The 13,833-nt window shown below is 35.5% G+C and overlaps 1 protein-coding gene across 1 annotated transcript in view; it reads right to left on the minus strand.

The window, feature by feature from the left end:
* MOXD1 (monooxygenase DBH like 1) overlaps positions 1-13,833 on the minus strand; it is a 93,293-nt gene that overhangs the window by 8,788 nt on the left and 70,672 nt on the right. Inside the window, exons 6-10 of the mRNA XM_043592388.1 lie at positions 13,655-13,757; positions 12,007-12,173; positions 10,722-10,913; positions 9,494-9,553; positions 5,895-6,037 (exon numbers count right to left, since the gene is read on the minus strand). Of these exons, the coding sequence (XP_043448323.1) occupies positions 5,895-6,037; positions 9,494-9,553; positions 10,722-10,913; positions 12,007-12,173; positions 13,655-13,757 (665 nt within the window). The remainder of the gene's footprint in view (positions 1-5,894; positions 6,038-9,493; positions 9,554-10,721; positions 10,914-12,006; positions 12,174-13,654; positions 13,758-13,833) is intronic.

A 13,833-nucleotide genomic window follows, 5' to 3' on the forward strand; every position in this document is an offset into this window, starting at 1 on the left:
AAAACATCCGAGGAAGGAATAACCCATGCACTGTAATACAAAGTTAACAGTCCCACCTCTATACCCACAGCCCTTTACCCTCAAAATATAGTAAGGTGTGTACATAAAATATGTGAGCTGAACCTCAGACTGTGGTGTAGAAAGATAGAAAGCTACTGTCACATTTGTTTAGAAGGTAGACAAGAATTCACTCACATTTTTTTGCAGAGCAAAGAGAAGTATTAGACAGAATTAACTCAGCATAAGCAAGAAATGACATAACAACCCTGCAAACATAGGGTAAAGAACTTCTATTACATTTCATGAAAAGAGACAGAAAAAGTTGACTCTAGTAGCAAATATAAACCAGTGATACTGGAGAGAATTCCCATAAGTGTTTCATGTTGTAAATTTATTTAATAAAAACATGAACTGAATTAAATAAGAGCCCGCATACAAGAATTTAGAACAAGTGAATGAGATGAAAAGGGAGATATCAGACCAATGGAAATAAATTTAGGACAAACCAAATTTAACACCAAATAAATCAGAAAAAGCAAGAAGCAGAAGAACCCTTCCAAAAAACTACAAGAGAAAGTACTTGTGAAAAATTCCAAATAGATTTTCAAAAAACTTTGTAGATATAATATAAGAAAATTTCCCTGAAATGGAAAAAAAAATAAGTGAATATATGAAAAACATTTCATGTTTCAGGAAAATTGAATGCAGATGTTCCACACTGAAGTACGTTCAGTTTAACTTATGAATTCTACAGGTAGACGAAGAATGTTCGCATTCATCCAAAGAGACTTCCCAAGGGAAGGGGAGGGTATGACCGCAAAACGTTATATCCAACCAAATGCTGTCCAAATATAAATGCAGAAATTCTCAAATACAAAACAAAACAAAACAAAACAAAACAAAACAAAACGCCCCAGTCATAAAGCATCTGGAAGCCCCTCTTGATTAACTAACTTGCAGATAACATTCTGATGAATCAAACGAAAGAACTCAGAAATGCAGAAATCCTATAAGATTAGGGATTACCACTGAATCTATTTAACTTTAAAATTTCCATTAAATATTGTGGGACTTTGGTTTGAGAATTAGATGCATAAATTTAAAACCTTGCAAATACAAAATTATAATATGAGTAATAAATACTTGGAAGTACGGAAAGGGACGTGGGAGAAAATATAAAAGTATGAATGTCCTCATCTTTTATGATCTAAAATCGAAACATGTAAAGTGTGTGGGACATTTTAATGTCTTTTACAATCTATGTTCTCAACATTTAAGACCCGTTTACAAAATATTACCCCTTGTGGCTAAAGCCAACAGCAGCAACAGCATTCATCTGAAGTTCAACAACTGTTTAGTTTTAGTTTAGTGGTTTTAAAAAAAAATTTTTTTTAATGTTTATTTATTTTTGAGACAGAGAGAGACAGAGCGTGAACGGGGGAGGGTCAGAGAGAGAGGGAGACACAGAATCTGAAGCAGGCTCCAGGCTCTGAGCTGTCAGCACAGAGCCCGACGCAGGGCTTGAACTCACGGTCCGCGAGATCATGACCTAAGCCGAAGTCGGATGCTTAACCGACTGAGCCACCCAGGCGCCCCTAGTTTAGTGTTTTCATATAAATTAAACAAAATCACGATTTAATGTTTTTATTTTAAACAGTGCACAAATTATAATCTTTATTACAGTTAATTTATTCATCTTTATAGCAACACCTACATAGAAAGATATCTGTAATAACCTTCAATTAATGTTAATATTGTTTATTTCTTTTCTTATGTATTAAGGTTTATTTATTTTGAGAGAGAGAGGGCGCGTGCACGTGCACATGTTGAGCAAACCAGGGAAGGACAGAAAGAGAGAGGGAGAGAGATAATCCCAAACAGCCTCCCTGCTAGCACTGAGCCTGTCTCAGGGCTCAATCTCACAAAGCATGAGATCATGACCTGAGCGGAAATCAAGAGTCGGACACTCAATAAACTGAGCCACCCAGGAGCCCCAGTATTGTTTATTTCTAACAGAATTTGAGATGATTGCTTGTGTCTTTTTTTTTAAAACCTTTTCTTCTGCACTCCTTAAAAGCCCTATAATAAGCATGTGGGATTTTTACACATTGTAAACATAAAGTGACTTTTCCTACAAAGAAAAATACAAACACGACCCTTGATTCTTTTTTAGAAATAGAATAAATTATATCAAACTTTCCATCACATAAGCCTCACTGGAACTACATCGTGTTGATGTGTGGTGCAGCAGAGAATACAGAATTTATCTAAACTCATGATCTATTCTGTTATCTGATCTTTATGAGTGTTTTGTTTTTCCTTAAGCCTCGCCAGATCTGCAGGAGGCAGAGAAAAACTGCATCCCTTAGAACAGACAAATCCTGAGACAGGATGTAGTTGTCTCTATGTTTCTATCAGCTCCTCCTCTAATCCTAGGATTGTTACTGAATGTTTGAAATAAGACAAAGCACCTAACTAATCATTATATTCAAAGCACAGAATACGAGATTTGGGGCTACGTTTTAAGTGATATTCCTCTTGAGTACTGTATCCTGAAACCAAATTCACAACATTCTCTTAAATAAAACAGAAAACAAAATCACCCCAACTGTCTCTCTTTCTGATCTTTTAGCCAGCACCTTGTTGGTTTGGCTTTCAATAACATTTATGTCAATGTGATAAGCTAACTTGAAAGACTGATTTAAAGCTTAAACATAATTTTATAACAGAGCCTCCTTTTCACTTGTATTTTTGAAGAATGCCTAAATTTAACCATGTAGTTAAATGGTTCTGTGTGGGCAATGACATCTCAAAACTGGTCCTGTTCTGTGAAGCAATTCTCCTTGTCTTTTTAAGAAATGAAAAACCCAGCTTCAATATTTCCTGGGGGAGACCAAAGGTGTGGACTCAGAGCTCTCTGTAACTTGGAAGCGGAGCATTTTCAGAGGATCTACACAAGTTGAACACCAAAGAAAATAATGAGGCCGTAGAATACACTTTTGAACCTCATCGCCTTGTGAAACAAACAGCTTTCAATGTCCATGCGTTTTCAAGATTCTCTCGGATTAACCCTTGAATAGGAAAAGTTTCTAGCCAATATGTAAAAACAAAACAAAACAAAAACCAATATTCTAAAGGGGGAAAAAAAAAAGACTACCAAGTCTTTGTAAGAGATAATGTTGATATTTTAAACAAGACTATCCCCTAGTGTTTTTAGAATGACATTTTACATACTCTTTGGATAGTCACTACTATTTTATTTTTTGCATATGTAATTATTTATTTTGAAGAAACAGGCAGATATCTAGCTGCCTACCAGAGGTAGGCGAACAATGCAAACACTAGCTCCTTCATTGCTTATGTAGATATGACGTTGAACAGCCTCTTAATCCCTGAATTTCCATTTCCTCTTCTATAAAAATAGGATTGTAAGCCCTACTCTACCTATTGGAAGTGTGTGAAAACAAATTAAACGAAATTATACATACGGAAATACTTTATAAACTACAAACTAATTTACACAAGCATTTTGTTATTTGTATTTTAGTAGATACAGATTTCTGACGGTCATTGGGTTGTCTGGATAGGAACTCACTAGAATGTATTCACAGATAGTAAGTATAATTCAAAAGAAGAATGCTCTTAGTTCATAATCTACAATCTCTATAATATTTTGGAATAAAAAAGTAGACCATAATTATATTCGACTCAGTGAGTGCATTTACCACATTCTCATTAAGGGTTTTTTAATCCTTAAACACACTCCCTCAAAGATCTATGTGTTTCTTTTGCCCAATTTCATCAGTCTCCTTTATTTTGAAAAGTCCTAATCATTAGAAAATTCTTCCTTATATTAAAACAAAATCTATGCTCCAAAATTTCTACCAGCCACTCTAATTCTTCTTTGCGCTATTACCAAGAATGAATAAAATCATTTTTCCTACATCAGCCCTAATATATTCAAAGCAGAACTTTTGATTTCTGCTTCAAATCTGTTTCCCTACAGCACTTACACATCCTCATTTTCCCCTTCCTCTTTTTTTCCCCTCATCATCTTCCTGAAATGCCATCAACCAACAAGTCCAGTGTGTGCTATCTTGAGAAAGTAACCTGCTTGCAACCATTGCTCATTAGTTCTACTGCCATCACCTTGGTCCCAGACACATTCACCTCTCAACTGGGCAATCACAACAGTCTCCTGGTTGGTATTATTATTTCCAATCTGGTCCTCCTAGAGTCCTTTCTCAATTCAGCAGCTAAATCAATTTTGTTTATATCCAATAGCGTTTTCTTTGCACTTAAAACCCAAAGTCTTTATGTCACCTATAAAGTCCTACATGATCTTTGTGTCACCTACAAAATCCCACTTGAAGTCAGACCTCCTCACTTATTCTCTGCCGTGTTTCACTCTGTTCCAGCCAAACTCGCTTTCTGGCTGTTCTTTGAACATGCTACCTTCATACCCACCATAAGGTCATTACAGTGGCTCTTCTGTCTGCAAACAGTACATTTTAGATCTTTCCATGGCTGGCTCTTCATCACTGAGGTCTCTGCTCAAACATCACCTCCTGCCATGGATTGAATGTTTGTGTCCCACCCACCACCACCGCCCCTGCCCCCCTGCCGCAAATTCATATGTTGAAATCTTAACACTCAAGGTGGATGGTATTATGAGGTGGGGTTTTAGGGAGGTGATTAGCTCATGAGGGCAGAGCCCTCATGGGATTAGTGCCCTCATAAAAGCAGCTTGAGAAACCTCCCTTGCATCCTCTGCTATGTGAGGTTACAGTGAGAAGATGGCCATCTCCATCTATGTGGAAGTAAGTCCTCACCAGACACTGAATCTGCTGGCACCTTGATCTTGGACTTCCCCGCCTCCAGAACAGTGAGCAAAAAATTTCTATTTATAAGCTACTCTGTCTATGGTATTTATGTTACAGCAGCCTGGACAGACTGAGATACCTTCCCAGAGAGGCTTTTACTACCCTACTGACAACAGCTACATACCTTCTTCACTGTCTCAATTATTTTCATAACATTTACTAATATCTAAACTTTTATATTTATATTATTTATTTCCTCTCTTCCTCTGTAGCGTATATTCCCAAGAGGGCAGGAATAATATGTATCTTGCTAATTATTTATCTTAAGTAGTTTCTATGATGTGCAATTGTGCAGACAGAGTGAACCTAGCAAGCCTGAGACTTCCATCCTTAGAAACGCCCATTTGGAAGGCTGGCCTTTGGCTGATGTCAAGGAACTTAATTAGTAAACAATTTCCTATACTGATATAAAACTTTCTCTAAATGAAGAGTGACTCATTGCACCTAGAGTATTTGTACAAACAATGCAATTTATGTTGACCATCTGCTTTCCTTCTAAGAGTCTAGATTTTGGTACTTACTAGGCATAGAACACCTATGTAACCAGCCCTTCATAAAAACTCTGAGTATTGAGTATCCAATGAGTATCTCTGGTTGACAACATTTCATGCATCTTGTCATACTTTGATGCTAGTGTTATTAAGTACATTCTGTGTTATTCCACTGGAGAGGCCCCTTGGACACTTGTACTGGGTTTCCTCTGGACTTGGCCCATAACCTTTCTCCTTTTGTTAATTTTGCATTGTATTCTTTCTCTGCAATAAATGTCAGCCATGAACACAGTAATAGGATGAATCTTTTTGGTCCTTTTAGAAAATCACTAAACCTGGCAGGAGTCTTGGGGACCTGGATATGCCAACCAAGAAGCTCACCTTGTCACCAGCTAAAAAAAAAAATTAAATAGGATAGGACTTTAAAAAATTCTATAACATGGTGGTAAATCCAATATGAAGACAAGCCCATCCTTCTCTGAAGTATACTATCCCACTACGAAATCCATTTACTACTTACGTGACTGGCCTATAGATCTCCTTAACGCCAATGAACTGAAGTTGTTCCATAATGTCAGGAATACTTGCACATCGAGTAAGATTAATTCTTGGGTAATAAAGAAGGTATGAAAGACACATTTCATTCCTGGTGCTTAATCCTCCCTGAAAATGGAAATGTTTTATTTAGAAAAGTATATGTTCCACCAACTTTGACACAGCACCCAAGCCACCAATGTCATACAATTCCATCCAGCTTTAATAAATCTTAAACCTGAAAAATAATAATCTCCTTGACAATTTGATCTTTAAAAAAGGTAGACACACGTTGAAAAATTAATAGAATTATTTCCATCTCTTTAAAAGTTGCCTTTCTTTAACAACCTAATAATCTCTTTCAAGTTCTATTCATATGATGTGAACTTCTCAACACAATGAGGATTATGGGGCTGTTTGATTAACAAACAGGTTATGAATCAGTCAGTTTGATGGAATCTTTGCCCTATTGGACTGAATTTTCTATAATCTTGTTTTCATGTGTATCGACATCAGCAGATGCATACCACAGGGAGACAGGTTTCACATTTTGCATCCAGGTAATAAACTATCTACTGAAATTAAGAAGATCAAAGCTTCTCAGAAGAACAGAATCTAGAATAGAATCTAGAGTTGCTACAATATATTATCCACAGTGTTGAATTTTCAACCAAAGGTTATTAAATATAAAAAGAAACAGGAAACTGTGATCTGTGCTCAGGAAAAAAAAAAGTTAGCAGCAGAAACTGATTGTGAGAAAATACAGATGCTGGATTTAGTAAAAACTTAAAAACACATATAAATATGTTTAAAGAGTTAAAGAAAGATGTTCAAGTAATTAAAGGCAAATACGTTAAAAATGAGTAAATAAGCAGAGAATGGCACCAGAGAAAGGACAACATAAAAAAGGACAAAATAAAAGTTCTGGAGTTAAAAGTTATCATCATTTTTTTTTAATATATGAAATTTATTGTCAAATTGGTTTCCATACAACACCCAGTGCTCATCCCAAAAGGTGCCCTCCTCAATACCCATCACCCACCCTCCCCTCCCTCCCACCCCCCATCAACCCTCAGTTTGTTCTCAGTTTTTAACAGTCTCTTATGCTTTGGCTCTCTCCCACTCTAACCTCTTTTTTTTTTTTTTTTTCCTTCCCCTCCCCCATGGGTTTCTGTTAAGTTTCTCAGGATCCACATAAGAGTGAAACCATATGGTATCTGTCTGTCTAAAAGTTATCATCATTGAATAAAAAGTCACAGGATGGGTTTAACAGCCAATTTGAGATGGCAGAAGAAAGAATCAGTGACCTTGAAGATAGATCAATAGAAATTTTCCAATCCAAAGGACAGAGAGAGAAAAAAAAAAGTATAGAAAATGAAAATACCCCAGAAAATATCTCAAAATGCAATATTAAATGTTCTAACATACATCTAATTAGAATTCTACAATGAGAAGGAAGAGAAAAAAAGGGTAGAAAAAATATTTGGAAAAATAATGGCTGAATTCCTCCCAAATTTAGTGAAAAACATGAATTTACAGACCCAAGAAGGTCAACAAATTGCCAAAGATAAATATGAAGAGAGCAATACCTAGACACATCAGTCATACAGATGAAAGACAAAGAGAACATTTTGAAAGCAGCAAGAGAAAAATGACACATAGCATACAGGCGAACAATAATAAAAATGACAGATGATATTTCGTCATAAGTGATGGAAGAAACAAAAAGATATTGGGATTATAGGAGCTCTTGGGTGGCTCAGTCAATTAAGCGTCTTTCTCTTGATTTTGGCTCAGACCACAATCTCACGGTCGTGAGATTGAGCCCCACGTGGGACTCCTCACTGGGCATGGAGCCCGCTTAAGATTCTCTGTCTCCCACTCTCTGTCTCTCCCCTGCTAGTGTTCTCTCTCATCTGTATACCCAGATGTGCTAATATTCTTTAATGGAAACTCCATCCTTTGCCACTTAAATCAATGCCATGCCTATTCTAAACCAAGTTTCCGTACAGGGGGTTTATAGGCCAGTCTCCAAAGTTCCTATTATGTTCTACTGTTCTAACTCTGGACCCAAGTACACTATCGATCACCATAGCTTTAAAATAGTCTTCATATCCAATGGCTTGTCTCCACCTTTTACTTTTTAGTAGTGTCTTGCCTATTATTAACCTTTGCTCTTCTAGGTAGATTTTAGAATCAACTGGTTCCATATAAAAGCTAAAACTAAAATTTTTAGAAATACATCTTTTAAAAAGAGAAAATCTTTGTAACTATGACTAGGCAAAGATTTCTTAGGATACAAGAATCTAAAGTCATAAAATTTCTGTGAATTTTTTATTGGAATTGCATCAAATTTTTAGGCCAATTTGAACAGAAAGATTACTTTATTGGGCTTTTCTATCCATGAACATAGTATCTCTTCATTTCTTTTGGTGTACTGTAGTGTTTGGCAATCATGATTTATAATTTTTTCCAGAGACCAAGTAATATTAGATTTTAATTAAATATTAGGTTTTATTTCTATAGAACTTCTTGAGATAGTTTCTTATATACTAAAATACAGTTAATTTTAGATACCAATTTTCAGGGAGCTTTTGATGTAGAAAATTACAATGTCTGTGAATACTGTGTTTTGCTCCTTTGCTTCTTCCTTTCTGATCCATAGATATTTTTTTCTTTCCCAGTAATATGTTGAATAGAAATAGTGATAATAAATACCTATCTTCTTCCTGATATTAAATTAGTACTTCCAATATTTCATTTAGTTAGATATTTGCTACCGATTTTTCATAGGTAAGCTGTATCTGGTTAAGGCACTTCTCTCCTATTCCTGGTTTGTGAAATGTTCTTTTTTTTTTTTTTTTTTTACGACTGACTTTTATGAAGTCTTTTTCTGCCCCTATTGACGTGGTCACATGTCTTTTTCCTTCAATGTCTTAATGTAGAATGGTATTAATATATTTTCTATTTTAAAACAACTTTACCTTCCTTAGCTAAATTAATCCCAAATTTGCTCTAACATTTCATTTTAATATGATGCAGAATTTGGTCTGTCAATACTCTGTCAAAGATATTTCCATCAGGCGCATGTTGCTGACCTCTTTCATACTGTCATCATCAAATTTTAGTATTAAGAGTATGCTGACTTCATAAAATGAGTTGGTGGGAGATGTTCTCCGGAAGAGACTGGGTAAGGCATGAATGTTTGTCAGGACTCCCCAGTCAATCTGTTTGGTCAGAAGATCGACCTTAGGGTCATGCAATTCATTCTTCCTTTTGAAGTCTTGATTCTTCTAAGTCCAGACTCAAGCAGATGGTCATTTGTGATCACAGGTCTTTAATAAGTTTTGGTGAGGAAAAACTAAAAGACTAGAGATAGCTTTTCATGAAAGAGCAAATAAATTCTACTGCAAATATTGCTATAGTGTCACTAGTTAACCTGATAAAATGCTAAAACAGCTCTAACTTCTCTCTTATGATGTTTCATGCTCAAGAGGTTCAGGAATTTTGCCTCTAAATTGGAATGCTTTTTACTTTTTCTCCTTCTCCACAAATGAATTTTAATAATAATAAACATTTTCTTACCCAAGTCATCCGGGCTCTATCTTTTGTGTTGTAACGACACTCAGTAATGAGATTATCTCCCTAAAACATAAAAATAAAAGCTTTCAGACTGGAGTTTAGTTTGCTTTATTTATGTAATCCATTTGTAGGCCAATAGTTTTATTTGCTACATGAGTAGATTCATTAAGCAATTTGATTCAGGGAGACCTTTGATCTACTTAATTCTAAGAATACTAGTATAATAAACAAGCAAGCAAACAAATAAGGCTCTCTCAGGCCATACTCCACCATGTTCTAGCTGAATGACCTTAAATAAGAAAAGAATTAACTGGGCACAATTTATTTATTTAAAAAGTAATATATAAAATAACTGTTATTTTGCACAGCTGTTGTGAGGAGATTAAATGATACAACACACACTTAACTCTTCGATTAAACATTTCATAAATGTTAGCCATGGATACTAGTTATTGTGTTACCTCTTCGTTTATATTGTTTTCTTTAAAAGTCTTTAGTCATGTCTTTATTTCCTTACAACAGAATTCTGAAGCAAAATAATAGTAATTTATTGCTCCAGTGTTTTCTACCCTTTTGAACAATTCAGTACGCATAGAAAATAATTTTTTTTTTTATGGCTCACCCCTCAGGTAAATGGACAGACGGCTATTCATAGACCAAAGACAGCTCGCTCTGGGTGTTGGTCCCTAGATTTGCTCTCCCTGGCCTACTGCTCAGAAGGTGCAGAGATCAATATCTCAACACATGCTCTTCCATAAACCCAAGTATTGTTGCAAGCTGGATTACAGAGTATAGTGTAATTAGTTCTGTCCAAAAACTTTGTCAGATGAAAGAATTATCCTTATATTCATTTTCACTGAACTGTAACTTCCCCAAACCATCCTATGGTACAAAAAAGATCTCTGATTTTTCCCATCACCAGAATTGCCATGCAAAGGTTTCCTGGAAAGTTAAGTAAGAAAAGAGTAATGTTTGGTACTCAGAAACCAAGTTTTCATTTTCTTCTTAAAACAACTTGAATTGCCCGTGGGAATAGTAAGAAAAATGAGTTTTGATTTTGGAAAAGAGATCAAACACATTCCATCTGGGTTGTGCAACACCCACAGTGGGTGGTTTAAAGAATGTGAATATGATGAGCAATTCATTTTGCACATAGAAACCTTGCTAAATCTCAGCTGATATATGTCTTGACTTTTCTAATATTCAGTGAAAGAGAAGAAAGCATTCATACTGGTAAGATTGTTTGTTCTTCCTTTAGATACTGAAACTCCTGAAAATTGAAGTCAAAATCATCATCATAAGCCAGTAATCTCAATTCCTCCCCTTTGCGAAAATGACGGAGCCTGATGCCCCTGCCCGCCAGGTGAGCATGAAGAAGCACAGCAAACACATGGATTCCACTTGGCTTTTCAGCTTCCAGAGCCTAAGGGCAGGGCACACAGAGGAAGACACAATTAGCCCAAACAAGCGCATGTTCAGACAGTTCACAGTAAAAGAGACTTGGAGGAATAACTAAGAAGAAAATCTAAAGCAATTTAAGTGAATGCTTGAGCAGCCAAACATTTTGAACTTGGATTTTTTCATGACTTATTCCTAGCAGGGTTATTAGCTTTGTGAAGTAACGTTTGTAGGGAGAGAAGAAAGGCAACGAATGCTTACTGGGGACCTACAGAACCACTCCTAAATATTATCTTTCTTTTTCCTTCTTTTAGGAGGTAAAGAGTCAATCAAAGCTCCTGGCAAAAAGACTCCAGTATGTTAGTGACCTGTAAATGGAAACTCTTAAAAGCACAAGTCATTCCCACTTTTTAAGATAAGAAAACCAAGTGGAAGAATGGAATTATGTGAATTGTCCATGGTCCTACAGCTAGTAAATGATGTCATGGCAATTTGCATCATGGTCTAAATAACTCAAAGGGCTCAATCTTTCCACTTCATCCATCTGCCATCGGTCTACAATTCTTTATGGTTCATAAAGAATATGATCGAATATGATTGAAATATGTTTGCTTAAGAAAAGAAGAACTATAAATGGAAGTAGCCATTATTAAATACTTAAAATATTTTTTTTCTTATCCAATATGTATTTTTATATTAGGTATTCTTGCTCTTTGGTTTAAGTAGGGAAACTATAAGCAGAGAAAAGGAGAAAAAATTGAAAATGAATAATGGAAAAAAAAAACAAATGTAGATGAAAGGTAGAGAAATGCAAAAGACACTAGATAACCAAAGGTAGAAATTGTAAAAGAGAAAATAAAGTGTCCAATATGAAATAAACAAAGGAAGTAGGTCAGGAAGAAAAACATCCTGGATATTAGTCTTGTCCAGAATTCTACTCCTATAGACTTCAAGATTTAAAAAAACCATCAGATGTCTTCCCACGATGATAAATAATGGCTTTAAAACATGACAACAAGAAAAAGAGTGGTAATAATAAACATGAGATTTTCCAAACATAGTTTTCTAAGAGCATTATTCTGTAAGTGGCAGCTCGCAGACTCAGATGTTCCACATACCTCTTCTAGGCATTCCAGAGTGCAGTGACCCTCAGACCGAAATTCAGGCATCCCTGGAGGGATGGTATGGAAGAGGCTTACCCAGAGGCCAGCCTCAATCACCCCAGCATCGTATTTCCTTATATCTGTTGTATGAAATAACCTCAGTCCGGAATTATCTGTTAAGCCTGGAATGCGAGCATATAGTTAAAAGTGAGTTTGAGTTCTTAACAAAATAAAAATAAAGGTTCTCCACATTCAGTTGAAATGGGTTTATTCATTTTCCTTAAAACTTCATAAGGGAAAGAATTACAAGTAAAGATCCCTGAAATACAACATTCAGTTTCACAAATGGGAATTAAAAGACAAGTCGCCATACTGTCTGCAACCATTTTTGACTTCCAGAGCATACCATGGGAAAAATGTTTGTGTGGTCTAGCTGATATAGTCCACAATTATATAACATAAAGACAAAAGGGAAATTCTAAAGTCACTCAATAGAATGTAGAATAACTCAACAAAAGTTTTATTTTATATTGTTTTCAGGTAAAGTTCAGTAACATTTCTATAAAGGGAGAAACCCCTTGGTCTAGAAACCATCTGCTAATAGAATAAACTACTAGTGATAACATTCTTTATAGTTTGCCACCATTCTTTTAATCATTCAACCACGGTCATTCAATCAACAAAAAATAGTAAGAATCTATTATGTGAATAGCATGCATGATAATAGGCATGGGGGGATTAACGATGAATAAGACACATTCCTTACTGTGACAGTTTTCATAGAGGGGAAAGTATGACCCAAACCCTTCATAAATTTGTTCCACTGACTTAGGAATTAATTGACTCCTTTCTGGAGGGTTGACTTACCTACCTGTGACTACCAAAATGACGGTTTGGAACAACTGACATATACATAAATTTATATTAATTGGTGTGATTAGTTTTATTGTTTCTCTTTCCCACCACACTATAATTTCCATGAGGGTGGTTTGGTTTGTATCATAAAGCACAGACCCATGACAAAGTTGGTGCTCAGTATTTGCTGAATAGTTGCATAAATCAATGGAAAATAGTAACTTTCATTTGCTTCTTTTGATAGCTTCATATTGAACCTTTCAACTTTTTGGTTTTGGAATATTACATAAGTCAATTTAGAAAAGTAGATTTAGAAATCAAATGTAAATACGCTCATCTCTTCATTTCAATATCATATTACGCAGTGTCACTGCATAAATATTTCTTAAGCATATTTATGGTTTTCCTGCCATACAACAAAATCTTAATATTATCTAGTGATGAATGGCAGCTTTTCATATGTGCAGTTAGAAAGAAAATGTTTCATAAACACTGTGTATTTAGGACTAATTTACATCGCAAATAGAAAAATCCATTATTCTACTTTCTGGAAAGTAGCATGCAAATTGTTTTTTTAAGATCAGTGACCACACATGCCCATTTGCCTGGTTCAGTGCTGGTTAATCACTTTTGTCCCAGTATAATTATTAATAGTACCCTCTTTCGCTCTAAAGAGTATCCTAATTTGGATGACAAATATATAGGTTAATTCTTTCTAACAATGATGCTAGTTTGTTTCAACTCTGTTAAATTAGGTGTTCTAAAACTTTTAAAAATCAGAGGTAGAATACACGAAGAATAAACTCACCCTCCTTATATGTCGGATTGTCATAATGGACTTCCAGGAGCACATAACGAGGATCTAACGGTGTGCCAAGGGATAATCCAACATGAGGTGGGTAGGAAAAACCCTAAATAAGGAAAATTCCATGAGATGTGCCCTATGAAAGTCCTTACAAGCTCTATTCCTCCAAAAACCCCAACCAT

The sequence above is a fragment of the Prionailurus bengalensis genome, chromosome B2 (assembly GCF_016509475.1).
Source record: "Prionailurus bengalensis isolate Pbe53 chromosome B2, Fcat_Pben_1.1_paternal_pri, whole genome shotgun sequence".
Lineage (NCBI taxonomy): Eukaryota > Metazoa > Chordata > Mammalia > Carnivora > Felidae > Prionailurus > Prionailurus bengalensis.